General features: G+C 43.2%; 2 protein-coding genes across 2 annotated transcripts; one reads left to right on the top strand and one right to left on the bottom strand.

Moving 5' to 3' along the window:
• Positions 1–1,457: 1,457 nt before the first annotated feature.
• Positions 1,458–13,299, bottom strand: LOC114248808 (target of brain insulin). The gene is made up of 9 exons (XM_028182221.2): positions 13,212–13,299; positions 12,298–12,396; positions 11,567–11,737; positions 10,595–11,255; positions 10,321–10,513; positions 9,292–9,401; positions 8,126–8,381; positions 7,026–7,182; positions 1,458–1,668 (listed from the first exon to the last, which is right to left on the bottom strand). Exons 1-9 carry the CDS (start codon positions 13,282–13,284, stop codon positions 1,481–1,483), a joined length of 1,908 nt encoding a protein of 635 aa, XP_028038022.2. The 5' UTR covers positions 13,285–13,299; the 3' UTR covers positions 1,458–1,480.
• On the top strand, positions 2,590–6,762 carry LOC114242871 (uncharacterized). Its single transcript, XM_028174170.2, is given in 2 exon segments — positions 2,590–5,656; positions 5,658–6,762. Coding segments are annotated over 2 exon segments (2,907 nt in total). The 5' UTR covers positions 2,590–3,796; the 3' UTR covers positions 6,705–6,762.
• Positions 13,300–14,349: the final 1,050 nt, after the last annotated feature.

Genomic DNA, 14,349 nt, shown 5'->3' with positions numbered 1-14,349 from the left:
GTAACGCCAAAAGGGTATAGTAGGCTGGAAAGAAAATTCAGTTTATTTCAGTTTTTACTGTGAAATCTGTTCGCAATGAATTATGTTTATAACTAATCACACGTAAAGCATCAAATTCTTGAAACTACTCGCGCGCATCTGTCGCACTTTGGTTCAAATGTCACAGACACCTTCCCTGTGGTGCCGATAACAACAGTGGCAACCGAAACCCCGGATTCTACTGTTTTATTATAGGATTGATTGGGCATGAGAAAGCTTAGTTTGGATAATGCAAGAAACACGGCCACCTGACCTGTAGTAGTAGCAAGGGCGGATCCAGCTTTGGTGCCAGGAGGGGGTCACATAGTCATGGTCAAGTCAAGAACTTATAATTTAATATTGATAACAATAGATACAAGTAAAAAGTAGGTATTTTATTAATGTACGTAAGTACTGTACTTAAAAATATTTGTTCTTTATTGTACACTTGAAAAACTTAACACATAATAACTTGTACATATACACGACCCCCATCCCCCCCGAATCCGCCCTTGAGTAGTAGTAGTGTCAAAGTATGCAGTTTGAACAGCGCCCCTAGCGGCAAACGTAGGCAAACGTTCTAACTGCATAAAAAATTCAGTTAACTTTTACAGTATCGAGAACTCACACTAAGCACACGGTTTTAAAGAAAAATCTTATGTTTCCTGTGAAAGACGACATGTCGTTGCCCGCCAGAAATATTTTAGTATATGGTATCGGGAGTTTAAAAATATACAACACTATAATATTGTGTTTAATATAATTATAGACAGTTTTTACTCGTGCAACGTTTAATCCCCATCCATAGCAATCATTTCTTTGTTTGTGATAATAGTTACATAAATAGGCACACGCTAGGCGAGTTATTTACTAGCCATTAATGCCAGTTAGCTCGGTTACGAATAAATCTACGCTAACAAGATCCATACACACTATAATGGTTGATAATTAGATTGTTTATCTTTTTTTTGGAACGAATTTCCTTATGGAACGATGCGGAGGGGCACCCTAACTGTGTAAAAACGTCCGTAACGTAAGATTTTTATTAGTAATGCACACAGTGTGCGACTTAACTTTGTAATAACGTTCAAAAAATAACATTTTTTTTTATCATTCATTGACCACGATCTCGGAGCGTTAGTTTGCGTAATACACTAACTCTTATGCAAACAACCGTGAATGAAGTGTACCACGAGAAGTTCGCGCGTTACCGAATGACCGTGGGTTGTTGCCTCCAGTTGGAACCTCCAGTTTTATCTTTTTTATACCTCGGATAGAACTTAAAATTAATATATTTATAATAAGGAACTTCGTTACTATCCGGTGTCCCACGACACCACATCTTTTTTTTTATTAGAGCCACCTTATTAGATACACCTAGTAGGTTAAATTGGCTATTGTTTTTTTTAAACGAATAAAAAACTTTGTACGCGAAAATAAAGAGTTTATTTTCAAAGGTTCTCTAGTCTTCGAGAGTGAAGTAAGGCAGCGTGTCTAGTGGTGCCGGGTAGTCCCGTAGCCACAGTGGACCCTGGTGAAGCTCCCCGGTGACGCCGTCCCGCCAGGAGCCGCGCGGCAGATACACGTCCCGGGACACGGCGCCCTGCTGCAGTACCGGGGCAGCCAGCACGCGTTCTCCTAACAAGAACTCTGGAAACCGACTCCAATCTTAACTCCAAAGCTTACCAATGTCCATAGCCTTAAAGAATTTCAATATGATCAGTTTTTACTGGCGGTAGGACGTCTTGTGAGTCCGCACGTGTAGGTACCACCACCCTGCCTATTTCCGCCGTGAAGCAGTAATGCGTTTCGGTTTGAAGGGTGGGGCAGCCGTTCTAACTATACTGAGACCTTAGAACTTATATCTCAAAGTGAGTGGCGGAATTTATTTTGTGATGTCTATGGGCTCCGGTAACCACTTAAACCCCCGGTGGGTCGTGAACTCGTGTAGACATCTAAGCAAAAAAAACAAAAAAAGAAGATTTCAAGATTTGACCTTATTCTATGAATATAAAATAATTTTAGTTATTGAAAATCAAAACCCCACCAAGAAACCAAACAACTGGAACGCTTTTATACAATTCGTTTCAGATTCGTATCACAAGATGAGTAGGAGCGTTCACTTTGTGACGTCTATGGGTAGTAACTTGACACTGGAAGCTTTAAGCTCGTATTCTTACATCTATACTAATATATAAATCTACAGTGGTTTTACAGATGTTCCGTTATAACTACTGAACCATGCATCCGATCGACTTGAAACTTGGTATCCATGTAGAAAATACATGTACTTAATGGATAGGCTAATATTTATATGAGTGTTGGACTTCCTACATCAGTTGCGGGGACGTTAATGATGAGAATCTTTGTGGGGGTGAGAAATAATATTTTTAATACAAAGTATAGCAACCCTAACGCCTGCCGCGTCGGCAGCCGCGTCTGATCGCGCGCCGCGACCAATCAGGGACTCTCGTTGTCGGTTCCCGGCGCGATTCAAAGAGTAGCGACCGAGTGGCTTTCCTTTTGGAAAGCCGCGCGTGCGCCTTTACTGGCGCCGACAGTTCACCCGAGTAGACTTGCGCAAAACATCACTCCTCAATGTAATGTGATATGACATCACTTTTACAGACAGGTGATATTACTCGAAAACATTACACATCACTCTTAACATTACTCGGTGCGTTCAATAGATACTGTGACGACGAATACATTGTATCTATACACCCGAATCATTACCTAAGTGATGTGTATCAACACATCACTTAGGTAATGATTCGGGTGTGTCATTACAGTAGTGTATTACAATACAAAGTATGAACTTTGTATTGTAATACACTGTTATATTACTTGACAGAGATTGACTTACTTAATAATATAATAATTTTATTTTTTACTTAATATAATTTATTGTGGGATGAACGGATTTCATATGGCGACTTAGACTGCAAATTGAGCTCGACAATAATGTTAATATACGAGAGCAGTAGATGCATTGTTTCGGCGCGATATCCTCAAAGTGCATCCAAGGAGGACTGTACTTTCATTTAGACGCCGTTATTTCTTTCACTTATTAAACACGCATTAAAACAAATAATAAAACTATCTTCAAACAAGTGCTTAAGTAATTCAAATCAAACACAAAAATTAATATGAAATATTACTAAACAATTACGAGCGACTAGCGATTTTACAAAAGTTGCGAATAAAAAATTAAGTAAGTACTTGCGGGAAACTACCGGCTGGCCGCATGAAAAATATAAACACAAATACCTATATTAAAATTCAGACGTACCATAGGTATAAAAATGTACCTAGCGGCCGGGACATACGGTTCCAAATCACTAGGAATAATTCCGTGTCGCTTGCTCATTTATTTTGCGTCGATCGGTCTGTCTCGCTCGCTCGGTTCCGTTCGTGTATTAAGCAACATTACACGACAAAGAAAGAAACATGTTGGGTGATGGTGTGATGTTTGTTTCCTTCGCGTAATGTGTGATGTTGCATTACATCGTAGAGTAATATTACCCGAGTAATATCACTCGCATTACTTACACATGTCTACACCCGAGTTCACCCGCAACCACCGAAGCATACACACGAGAATACGTCCGCACCTCGCTCGCTACCATTCCTTTTCGAACTTGTTTGTGGGACCCTCTGGAGTATTCATACCCAGTGCTCCAGCTGGACAACACAAAACTGGCGCCTCAACGTGGTAAGGAAAATCTAGCGGTGAGTCGACGAATCGTACCGGTTTTGCCAATACAATTGTGAACTCATGGTCATGGTGAACACTCGAAGTGATAACCGTGCTAGCCGAAATCGCAGGGATGATGATGCAACGGACCCGTCGTCTGTCCGCGTCCCGCGATCGGTCTCCCCGAGCGCGTCCGCCGCCCAAGAAAATGGCGCCGGCGACGCCTCGCGCACAATCTACGAGTCCTTTCGAGAAGCATCTACGAGCGCGTCTCCCGCCTGCGAAATCGGCGCTGCTGACGCCTCGCGCTCCAATCACCACAACAGATCCGGCGACAGCCACGTGGCCCCCGCCGAAGCCACCTTCTCCAGCGAGCACGTGTCAACAATAGTAGAGGCACTACAGCGGAGCCAAACAGAGGTTTTGAAATCATTATTTGAAACGATACGGCACAACACATCAACACCAGTGCCCGCATCACATGCACACGCGAACTTCGCCCGATGTACCGCGCGCTTTAGTGGGACTGCAGGTGAGTCGCTTGATGCCTTCCTGGATGCGGCTGAGGCGTATCGCGACTGCTCCGACATCTCGGATGAGAACGCCGTCCGGGGATTGTCCATGATGTTGTGCGGCGACGCCGCCGTCTGGTGGCTGGGTGTGAAGTCCTCCATATCTTCGTGGTGCGATGCCGTCTCAGCCCTACGAGACGCTTTCGGTGATCGCAGACCTCCACACCGTATATACGCTCAACTGTTCAAACGAGGTCAACAAAACGATGAAAGAACGGACCGTTTCATCGCTGCGACGCGTGCTCTTCTCGCGAAGCTACCTGCCGGCGACCTAAGCGAGAAAGTCCAGCTGGACATGATCTACGGACTCCTCAGCCGCCGCGTACGGGAGAGACTTCGCCGCGACGAAGTAAGTTCATTCGACGTGCTCCTGCAAAGAGCGCGCCAAATTGAAGACGCGACGGACGAACTTCGCTACGAGCACGATGCCTCAAGACCAACGGGAGAATTAGCAAGAAAACCATACGAGTCGACGACCGGCACCGGACGCACCCGCCCTCCGCCAGCAGTAGCAGCGCGCACGGCCGCGTGCGCTCCGAGCGGCGCCGCCCCCGGCCACGAGCCCGCGACGCAGCCGCCGCTTGTTACCGGAACGCCGCGTGTATTTGACTCCGTCGAAAAGAAGCGACGCCCGAAATGTTCGTATTGCCATTTCTTCGGTCACGAGAAGAACCAGTGTCGTAAATTAGATTCAAAACAAGGTGATCAATCTCATACTAACTTATTTAAAAATAAAACTCACTCGAAATCTAGTGAAAGTGAAGTTAAAAGTGATCAGTCATTTTATTGTGTCGATTCAAAAGTGTGTTTTGAATTTGAAAACGACAAATCAGTAAAAGACCATATTCATAGTTCTAATTTAGTGCATGAAACTTGTATACCTATTTTGCCAAATAGTGATGCATGCACTGATACCTACACACAGTATAAACAGCGGCGAATTCCACAAAATTATAATTTTGCTGCCCATAATTCAAATCGTTCGCGGTTTAAGGTTATTGATAACAGTGATAATTCCGATCGACCTCGTATTGATCGCCCAGGTTCTTCTCGAGAAAAGAACCACAATATCACTGCATGCAACACGAAATGCATAACATGTAATCGATCGAGTGACGATAGCCAAAATAATGATAGTCCGAGCGAAAACATTACTCATGTTAACCCTTCAGCCGTCACAACTAAAAATGTTAACTCTTTGGTTGCCGAACGTAAAAATGATAATTTATTTTTCAACAAAAATAATAATTTGGATATGTTTTCTAGCGTCGACGGACATCTTTGCCGCAATGCCAATACAAACGGGCAATGTCAAACATTAACCTGCGCGGTCGCAGAGGATTCAAATTTTGTTCATCAAAGATGTCCGTCCGGGCGACAGTAAGATTTGTATACCATTATTTGAAAATTATTGTGATAAAAACGGGATAAACCCGAATTTTCCGAAATATGGGAATAAGCGTGATGTAATGGGATTTGATTGTTTTTATGGTTGCGGCGGAGATGACGATCTTATGGGACCCCCTATTGGTCGTGACGTACGGCCGATTTTTAACATAAATATACTGGGTTTTGACGGCACCGCTTTAATAGACACAGCTGCAAAACACTGCATCGCGGGTCATACGCTATACGCTCTCCTCCAGCAGAACAACCATCCTCTCCGCGTTTCCTCTCAACGAGTCAGACTTGCCGACGGTGTGGTGCGCATTATGGACGTTTTTACCACCACACTCGATGTACGCCTAGACACGACTATTATTTCCACTCCATTCCTCATATTTCCTGAATCCACCAATAATGAAACGTTATTAGGAATAGATTTTATTACCGCAGCTGGAGTAGTAATCGACTTCAAAGAAGAGGTTTGGTTCTTCAGTGATGATGCGATGGTAAAGTATAATCTGTGTTTCGAACCTAAGTCGCGCAAAGTTTCCTGCGCCGCTACAGACATCCTTAGAGATGACGAAGGTACTCACCTTACGCCAGCTGAGCGGCAAGCGCTCGCCGACGTACTGGACAGGCACGCACACATCTTCAGAGCAGGGGGAGGTCCAACTCCGTTTGCAGAGCATCGCAACGAAACAGGTGAGCATACACCAATATCAGTACTCCCATACTGTTTAAATCCTTCGAAGAAACCGCCTGATATTATATTAGGGAAATACCATACCCAAGACCTTACCTGTTACCACGGTAACAAAGACTCCTTACCCAAACCCGTGATTCCTAAGAGGAAACGTGGACGCCCAGTTAAAGCTGTTAATGTCCTAGTCCAGGAGCGAGGGCGTTCTCCAGGACTAGAGGGGGAGTATATAGCAACCCTAACGCCTGCCGCGTCGGCAGCCGCGTCTGATCGCGCGCCGCGACCAATCAGGGACTCTCGTTGTCGGTTCCCGGCGCGATTCAAAGAGTAGCGACCGAGTGGCTTTCCTTTTGGAAAGCCGCGCGTGCGCCTTTACTGGCGCCGACAGTTCACCCGAGTTCACCCGCAACCACCGAAGCATACACACGAGAATACGTCCGCACCTCGCTCGCTACCATTCCTTTTCGAACTTGTTTGTGGGACCCTCTGGAGTATTCATACCCAGTGCTCCAGCTGGACAACACAAAAAAAGGCAATAAAAAAAATAATATTCGAAATGCCCAGCGAAGCGGACGGGTACAGCTAGTAACTTATAAGAACAATGATCACTAGCAAATCTGTAACACAATGCTCATCATAAAAAATGTCGTACCGTCCCAAACAGCCAAAGCGTCCTGGTCGGTAGGATCCAACCACCAGATGGGAGGGTTCACAGGCGTTCCTTTTTGGATGGACGCCTCCATAGCGGCCACGATCTCATCAGCATATTCGGCGTGAAGATGCGTGTATTTGCGGCAGATTTCTACTGCCTGGAAAAGAATGTATTTCATAACTAAAACCATCACGATTGAAGTGACTGGGAATGTCATCACTTCGATCTTTTTTTTTATTGCTTAGATGGGTGAACGAGCTCACAGCCCACCTGGTGTTAAGTGGTTACTGGAGTCCATAGATATCTACAACGTAAATGCGCCACCCACCTTTAGATATAAGTTCTAAGATCTCAGTATAGTTACATAGGCTGCCCTACCCTTCAGACCGAAACACATTACTGCTTCACGGCAGAAATAGGCAGGGTGGTGGTACCTTCCCGCGCGGATTCAACAAGAGGTCCTACCACCAGTAATTACGCAAATTATAATTTTGCGGGTTTAATTTTTATTACACGATGTTATTCCTTCACCGTGGAAGTCAATCGTGAACATTTGTTGAGTACGTATTTCATTAGAAAATTTGGTACCCTGGCCTGGGATTCGAACACCGGTGCATCGCTCAACACGAATGCACCAGACGTATTATTCTTTAGGCCACGACGATCTACTCTATCTCTTCTTGTAATTCTTACTTTGATTAAGTACGTGGTAGGACATGATCTGACCACGCACGGACATCTCTGCTCAGGATATTTTTATTACAAAACGTTCGTTCCTATTTGACCTATCATTCTTAGCCAAAGTTTTCGAAACATCAAGTTGATTTAAATCTTTATATAGTCACATAAATGCAATAGTCCACTTTTTTGGTATATTACTATATAATATAGTCGACTATGACTCTGAAATAATTGTATAATAGAATTGAGGCTTCGATCTCATATCTCAAGGCGAATGGCACCGTTCACGTAGTGGATCTTTGAGGTCATGAAATTGTCCACAAAATATCAGAAGGTTCATGAGCTCGTCCCTTTAAAATGTTTTTAGTTCTAGTAGACTGAGGTTGCGTGCTCATAATATAGTTATGTAAAGAAATTACCTCTTCATCATGATCCCAGGGCACAAACGAGTATTGAAGCGTCGGCATGAAGACATTAGCCTGTAGCCACCTCACCAGCAACTCCTTACTCGGAGACTCGTTATAACCATTTCCTCCGATCATATCAGGCAGCACCAACGTGTACCCGTTGAGGTTCATTTGCAATAGAGTCGTGACCAACGTCGCGAGACCGTTGTTGAAGTCCCAGAGGGTGTCTTTGTCAACCATGCGGACGAAGACTGGGAGGTCTTGGGTCCTGGAATAGGTATTCAATTGGGTATCTCAGCCGCAAACACGAGGTCATCGTTATAGGGATTTGTGCAAGTGTAATATTAGAAGTGGTCTAATTTGGACCGATATTAGTAACGCTGTGGCTAGAAGCTTAAAATGTGACAATAGTTGTAAACCACAATAAAATTGGAACTTCGATCGGTGGGTGGCGGCGTTCTTTGCACTTCGATAGCCACTTAACACCAAGTGAGCGGTATACCTCCTAAGCTCGCATACCTATTTGATGAAAAAGTGTATTAAGTTATTCATATGTAAGTTTTGTACCAACTTGTCGTATTGGTGGCTTTTTAACTGGCTATACCATATAACCTTTGTACCATTTATCTCACTCATTAGAACTCATGTCTCTGGGTGGGTGGCGGCATTCTATGATACCAGATCTACCGTGAGGTCGACCAACCATTTAAACAATAAAAAAATATGTGATGGCGCCAGGGATGGCTGAGTGGCAGTTCCGTCATCATTCGTAATCGGTGGAACTCAGTTTATTGCAATAAAAGTCAATAAAACCTAAACTCAACAAATAATTTTCACAATGACAGGGTAAACCGACAGTTTCGTTTCAACTGACCGACTGACAGACTGACTGACTGAGACTGACTGACAGACTGCCTGAGACTGAGACTGACTGACAGACTGCCTGAGACTGAGACTGAGACTGACTGACAGACTGCCTGAGACTGAGACTGACTGACAAACTGCCTGAGACTGAGACTGACTGACAGACTGAGACGACTCTTACGGCGTCTACCCTACATTTTGTGATGTTTATTATTTATAATAATAGTCAAAACAATGTCTTAATATTAATAAAGTCGTTATCCACGACATATGGAAAAAACAGTAATGTGATTGAGAAACCGTATTTTCTTTACCTCATGCCCGCTCTGATCTCGATCATTGGGCCGAACTTGGCAACGGCTCTCACGTAAGACTCAACCACGTGACCCGGATGGAGATCAATGTCGCCGTTCTGTACTGGAATCTGTCAAGAGATAATAAGACTTTTAATCAACAACAATAAAGTCCCAAGTTGTAAGACAGATTTATCTGACGCGCGCAGAATTAGCGACAGATCACGATGCCTCTTTCCAAGCATATTAAATTCAAGACCTGACATCTTGTAGATCCCTCGGTGATTTGGGACTATATTTAATAACTAACTATTGTTAGTTAGTTATTTTATTTAATGTTCACGATCTACCCATCTGTATTGTTAACAGTGACTTGTGGTAGGACCTCTTGTGAGTCCACACGGGTAGGTACCACCGCCCTGCCTATTTCTGCCGTGAAGCAGTAATGCGTTTCGGTTTGAAGGGTGGGACAGCCGTTGTAACTATACTGAGACCTCAGAACTCATATCTCAAGGTAGGTGAGCGGTATTTACGTTGTAGATGTCTATGGGCTCCGGTAACCACTTAACATCTGGTGGGCCGTGAGCTCATCCACCCACGTATGCAATAAAAAAAACATTTCCAGTCCTTATTGTACCGATGCTTAAGCTGGAATAACGTACTCTGTTTCCCAAATAAGTAAATCAGTAGAATAGAAATACGCTATGTGCTAACGAAATGTAAAATTGATTAGGTTCGATGATATCACACCTGGATCGTACCTAAGAGATATAAAGATTTATTTATTTATTCAGCTTCATGCACAAAGGTACAATGACTGATTTAGTGCCTGAGGCATTCTCTACCAGTCATCCAAGGGTGGTGTAGAGAGTCTTGTGGATTGTTTCCTGTGTAAACATTGTGAACCGTTCATAAATTCTAACTAAACGTCCCCCTGGTACAAAGTGGTAACCCAGTCATGAATATTGACCATGGCAAAGGCCCAGTCAAACAGGCTTTGTATCGAATTTCTATTGTCTGTCTTATAAATAACTTATTAAGATATCTTACCTGTGGAGACCAACTAGATTCGCCAGCGTCGAACTTCAGGCTGTCAATATCGTAGGTATCAATAAGATCTTGGATCCTTGACGTGTACCACTCTGCAGCATCAGGGTTGGTGAAGTCAATGTACCCGGGTAAAGAGCCATTGTTGTTCCACCAGGTAGATTCAGGGTTGCCTTCTTCGTTGAGGACAAGGTAGCTGACAAGATGGATTTATTAGTCAATGTATTACAATTAAGAATACGAATAAATATTCCACTTAGTTCACTTTACTACTTACCCTTTCTCCAAAGCATCAGAAAACCACGGCTCGCAATTCTTGTTGATGAACGGATGTACCCAAATTGTGACCCTGAAGCCTAAGCTCTTAATTTCCTGGATAAGACCTTTAAAGTCAGGCAGCTTCCTCTCATCAACAGTCAGTGATCCATAACAGATCTCCCAAAGGTCATCGATTTCAAACTGTGCGTTTGGAAATCCGGTATCCTTGATCTCGTTAGCAAAAGCCCAAAGGCTGTCCCTGTCTATTCCACGGGAATATCTCGCCCAAGTCGAGAAGACTGGGTATTGAATCATTCTGTAATCAGGTAAGCCTGTAGGTTTTCCGAGGTAAGTGTCCACAGCGTGTTGGTGTGCGACCTTTGCGTTTTCAAAGAACCAGATATCGTATTTGAGGCTGTTATGTGTGCGTTTACTGGAATAGGGAGCGGCGACTTCAGCGATGAAGCAAATGTGGTTGTCCTCGACGTTATGGTAGTCAATGAAGAGGGGCGCTTCGGGTTGCACGTAGAAGTATTGGCCGGCCGAGTTTAGCCAGTAGCGTTCCGATACAGCGGAATTGTCTTCCTCTTTGGATATGATTGAGTATTTTTGCAGGTTGCTGTTTTGAATCGGCCAGTACTGTTGCTTTTGTTCAGGACCACCGTACCATTGAAGGGAACCTTGAGGAAAAGATTATTATCAGATTGTTTACATTTTGTGGCCTCAGGCCAAATGTTTACCGCCACTCATGGACATCGATAACATCAAAGACCAAGACGTTGTATAGGGTTAGAATATCAATCCCGCAGAATATTTCTATTTAGGGTATTAAACAGTATGTTTTTTTGAAAGACAGATTCGCGTGACAAGTAATGTATTTAGAACTTGAATTATTGTGATTTGGGCCGACTAACAACAAATAAGAGAACTGTATGCGCGATTTTTTTATTGACTAGCTCTAATTTTGGACAAAACAGAGACGTGGACTTACCAAAGTTGAAGCAGTCTTCAAAAACTCGGTCCGCAGGTCCATCCCAGTGTATGCTAATGCGGTAGCCACCGGACTCTTCATCGTAGGCTGTGTTGATATCGAAGATTACCTCCTCATCATCAGAAGCCACACGACGACCAATGTGGCCGGTCAGTAAAGTGGTGCTTGCAGCTGAAAATGGATACAGGTTTTAAAATAAAACTCTCATTAAGTCTCTTTGATCCAGAATGTTACATTCGGATATTTGGTTATCTGGCGTAAATTATTGCTCATTGGTTCTTATCCTTACCACAAACTTAAATAGTATTGCAATACATTCAAATATTTTTCGTTAGATATTGAATGTTTTCTAATGACTGAATTTATTGCGTCAAAAGGGTGGTTTGCAGTGAAAAAACTTCACTATAAAACTTCACGCGATAGAAAAATAAGACATCACAGTGTGGAATGAAAGCAGCATCTTGAGACGAGAAGTAGTGTAGTCTCAATTTTAGTCTAAATCGGCTGTTCCACCCTTGGAAGCTCAATGGTTCGTAGCAATATAAAGCAGGACGGTGGTAGCTTCTGCGTGCTCACAAAACATCTTACCATCATTCAGAATATGAACTAAACACAAGACTACGACTCAATGACACTGATGTAACGATCATCCTGGCTTTTAAATACGAAACACAAATATCCCTCGTACTGTAAATCTCAGCTATGAAGGGGTTTCGCAAATGAATACCTACATATGGCAGACAAAAGAAGTCCTCCGTCTTCATGTTCTTCCACCAGTACGTCGCGTTGTAGGGGTGCTTTTGGTATAGCGCAAAGCGCTACCGTGACTCCTGCAGAAACAAAATTAGTCTAAGATTTAATTATTTAGGCGGTTAAATTATTCTAAATTCTAAATAATTAGATATTCTTGATTCATGAGGTGAAAATTTTAATTGTATTCTAATACGACGACCCCACCATGACCCCACCCCTCAGATCGAAACTCACGAATCCTTTGACTAGTAGAACGATGGCACCAGCCCCTTTGAGCTCACAACCATGTCCTGTCAGTAGGTATGACCAATAAAGGTCGTTTGACGGTCGCAGTATATTAGTGTAATACTGAGAGAACGCCCATTATCTCGTAACTTTCTTATTTGCTTTATATAACACCGACGGGTAAAGGGGAGGTCAGGATTGAGTGGTTATTGTCCACCACACAGCCAAATATTGACGTTCTTAATTTTTTTTGGGTGGACGAGCTCACATCCCACCTTTTGTTAAGTGGTTACTGGAGCCCATAGACATCTACAACGTAAATGCGCCACCCACCTTGTGATATAAGTTCTAAGGTCTCAAGTATAGCTACAACGGCTGCCCCACCCTTCAAACCGAAATATATTACTGCTTCACGGCAGAAATGGGCGGGGGGTGGTACCTACCCGTGCGGACTCACAAGAGGTTCTACCACCAGTTATCTATAACAAACTGTTTTATGAAATCTCTATATTGTATCTTAAATATACCAAAATTTGTGAATTAATTTATTTTAATTACAAAACTTTTATCTGTAGTTATTTTTCATTGGTTACTTTTTAGAAAATCTTATGAACGTTTACATCTTTGAACAGAGGTAAATAGGTAAGTATTCAAGAAAAAAACAGACCTGTGAGCAGCAGCAACCACTTCATCTTGATACGCAGATGAAGACTGTATCTCGAGAAGAGATTACGATACATTTATTTGAGATATTTTCCACTTATCTTTAGTATACAAGTATGTGGCAGATACCCGCAGAGGTTTCTAATTTTAAAATACATAATGTTCTTTTTTCTTTCTGTTATTATCTGTCTCGGATTGAGATGGCCAGGTGCTTTTACTGGTGGTACCATTCCCGATCCTGCGGACAGAATGGAAAGCAGTCGACGTCGCCCAAAACACGTCATCTCGGATCCTCTCGATCCACTAACGGTGCTTCTAGGTACTTCAAGCACCGGTCACCGTTCTCGTCGAACCCGTCGCTTGCGACGAAGGGCTCGACGAGTTAATTAACTCCCAGACACAGCCCACTGAGTTTCTCGCCGGATCTTCTCAGTGGGTCGTGTTTCCGATCCGGTGGTAGATTCTGCGAAGCACGACTCTTTCTAGGGTTCGTGCTAGCAACGTCATCAGGTTTGAGCCCCGTGAGCTCACCTACAAACGTTAGGGTTACGCTGAAATAGCCTCTCAAGGCTCTCAGCTTAGGTAGGAAAAAAAAAAATTGTGGTAGGACATCTTGAGTCCGCACGGGTAGATACCACCACCCTACCTATTTCTACCGTGAAGCAGTAATGCGTTTCGGTTTGAAGGGTAAGTCAGTCGTTGTACTGTTAACACTAAGACTTAGAACTTATGTCTCGAGGTAGGTGGCGGCATTTACGTCGTAGGTGCCTTTGGGCTCCGGTAATCACTTAACACCAGATGAGCCGTGAGCTCGCCCACCCACCTAAGCAATAAAATAAAGCCTCATTAGGTTGGAGCCTCAGGAATACGATATCTTCATGTTTAATAAAAATTAAAAGATTAATTAATACTCATGTACCTAAATGATATTAGGTCAACAGAAAAACAAATTGCACGTGTAATATATTTTACTTAGATAAATATTGGGAACTGCAATATAGTAGGAGAATACTGTAGGATCGGCATATTTCTTCTAGCAGCAATTACCGCCCTTTTTTTTTGTCAGGAGGAAATCGCTGGACTTCCGCCCTCCCCTGGGGATGCAGGGCGGGGCATGTCGGAGTCGAACTGACTAAAACTTC

The sequence above is a fragment of the Bombyx mandarina genome, chromosome 21, assembly GCF_030267445.1.
Source record: "Bombyx mandarina strain Sakado chromosome 21, ASM3026744v2".
NCBI lineage: Eukaryota > Metazoa > Arthropoda > Insecta > Lepidoptera > Bombycidae > Bombyx > Bombyx mandarina.
Note: the sequence above shows the minus strand (reverse complement) of the source record. Positions and strands in the feature narration are given on the sequence as shown.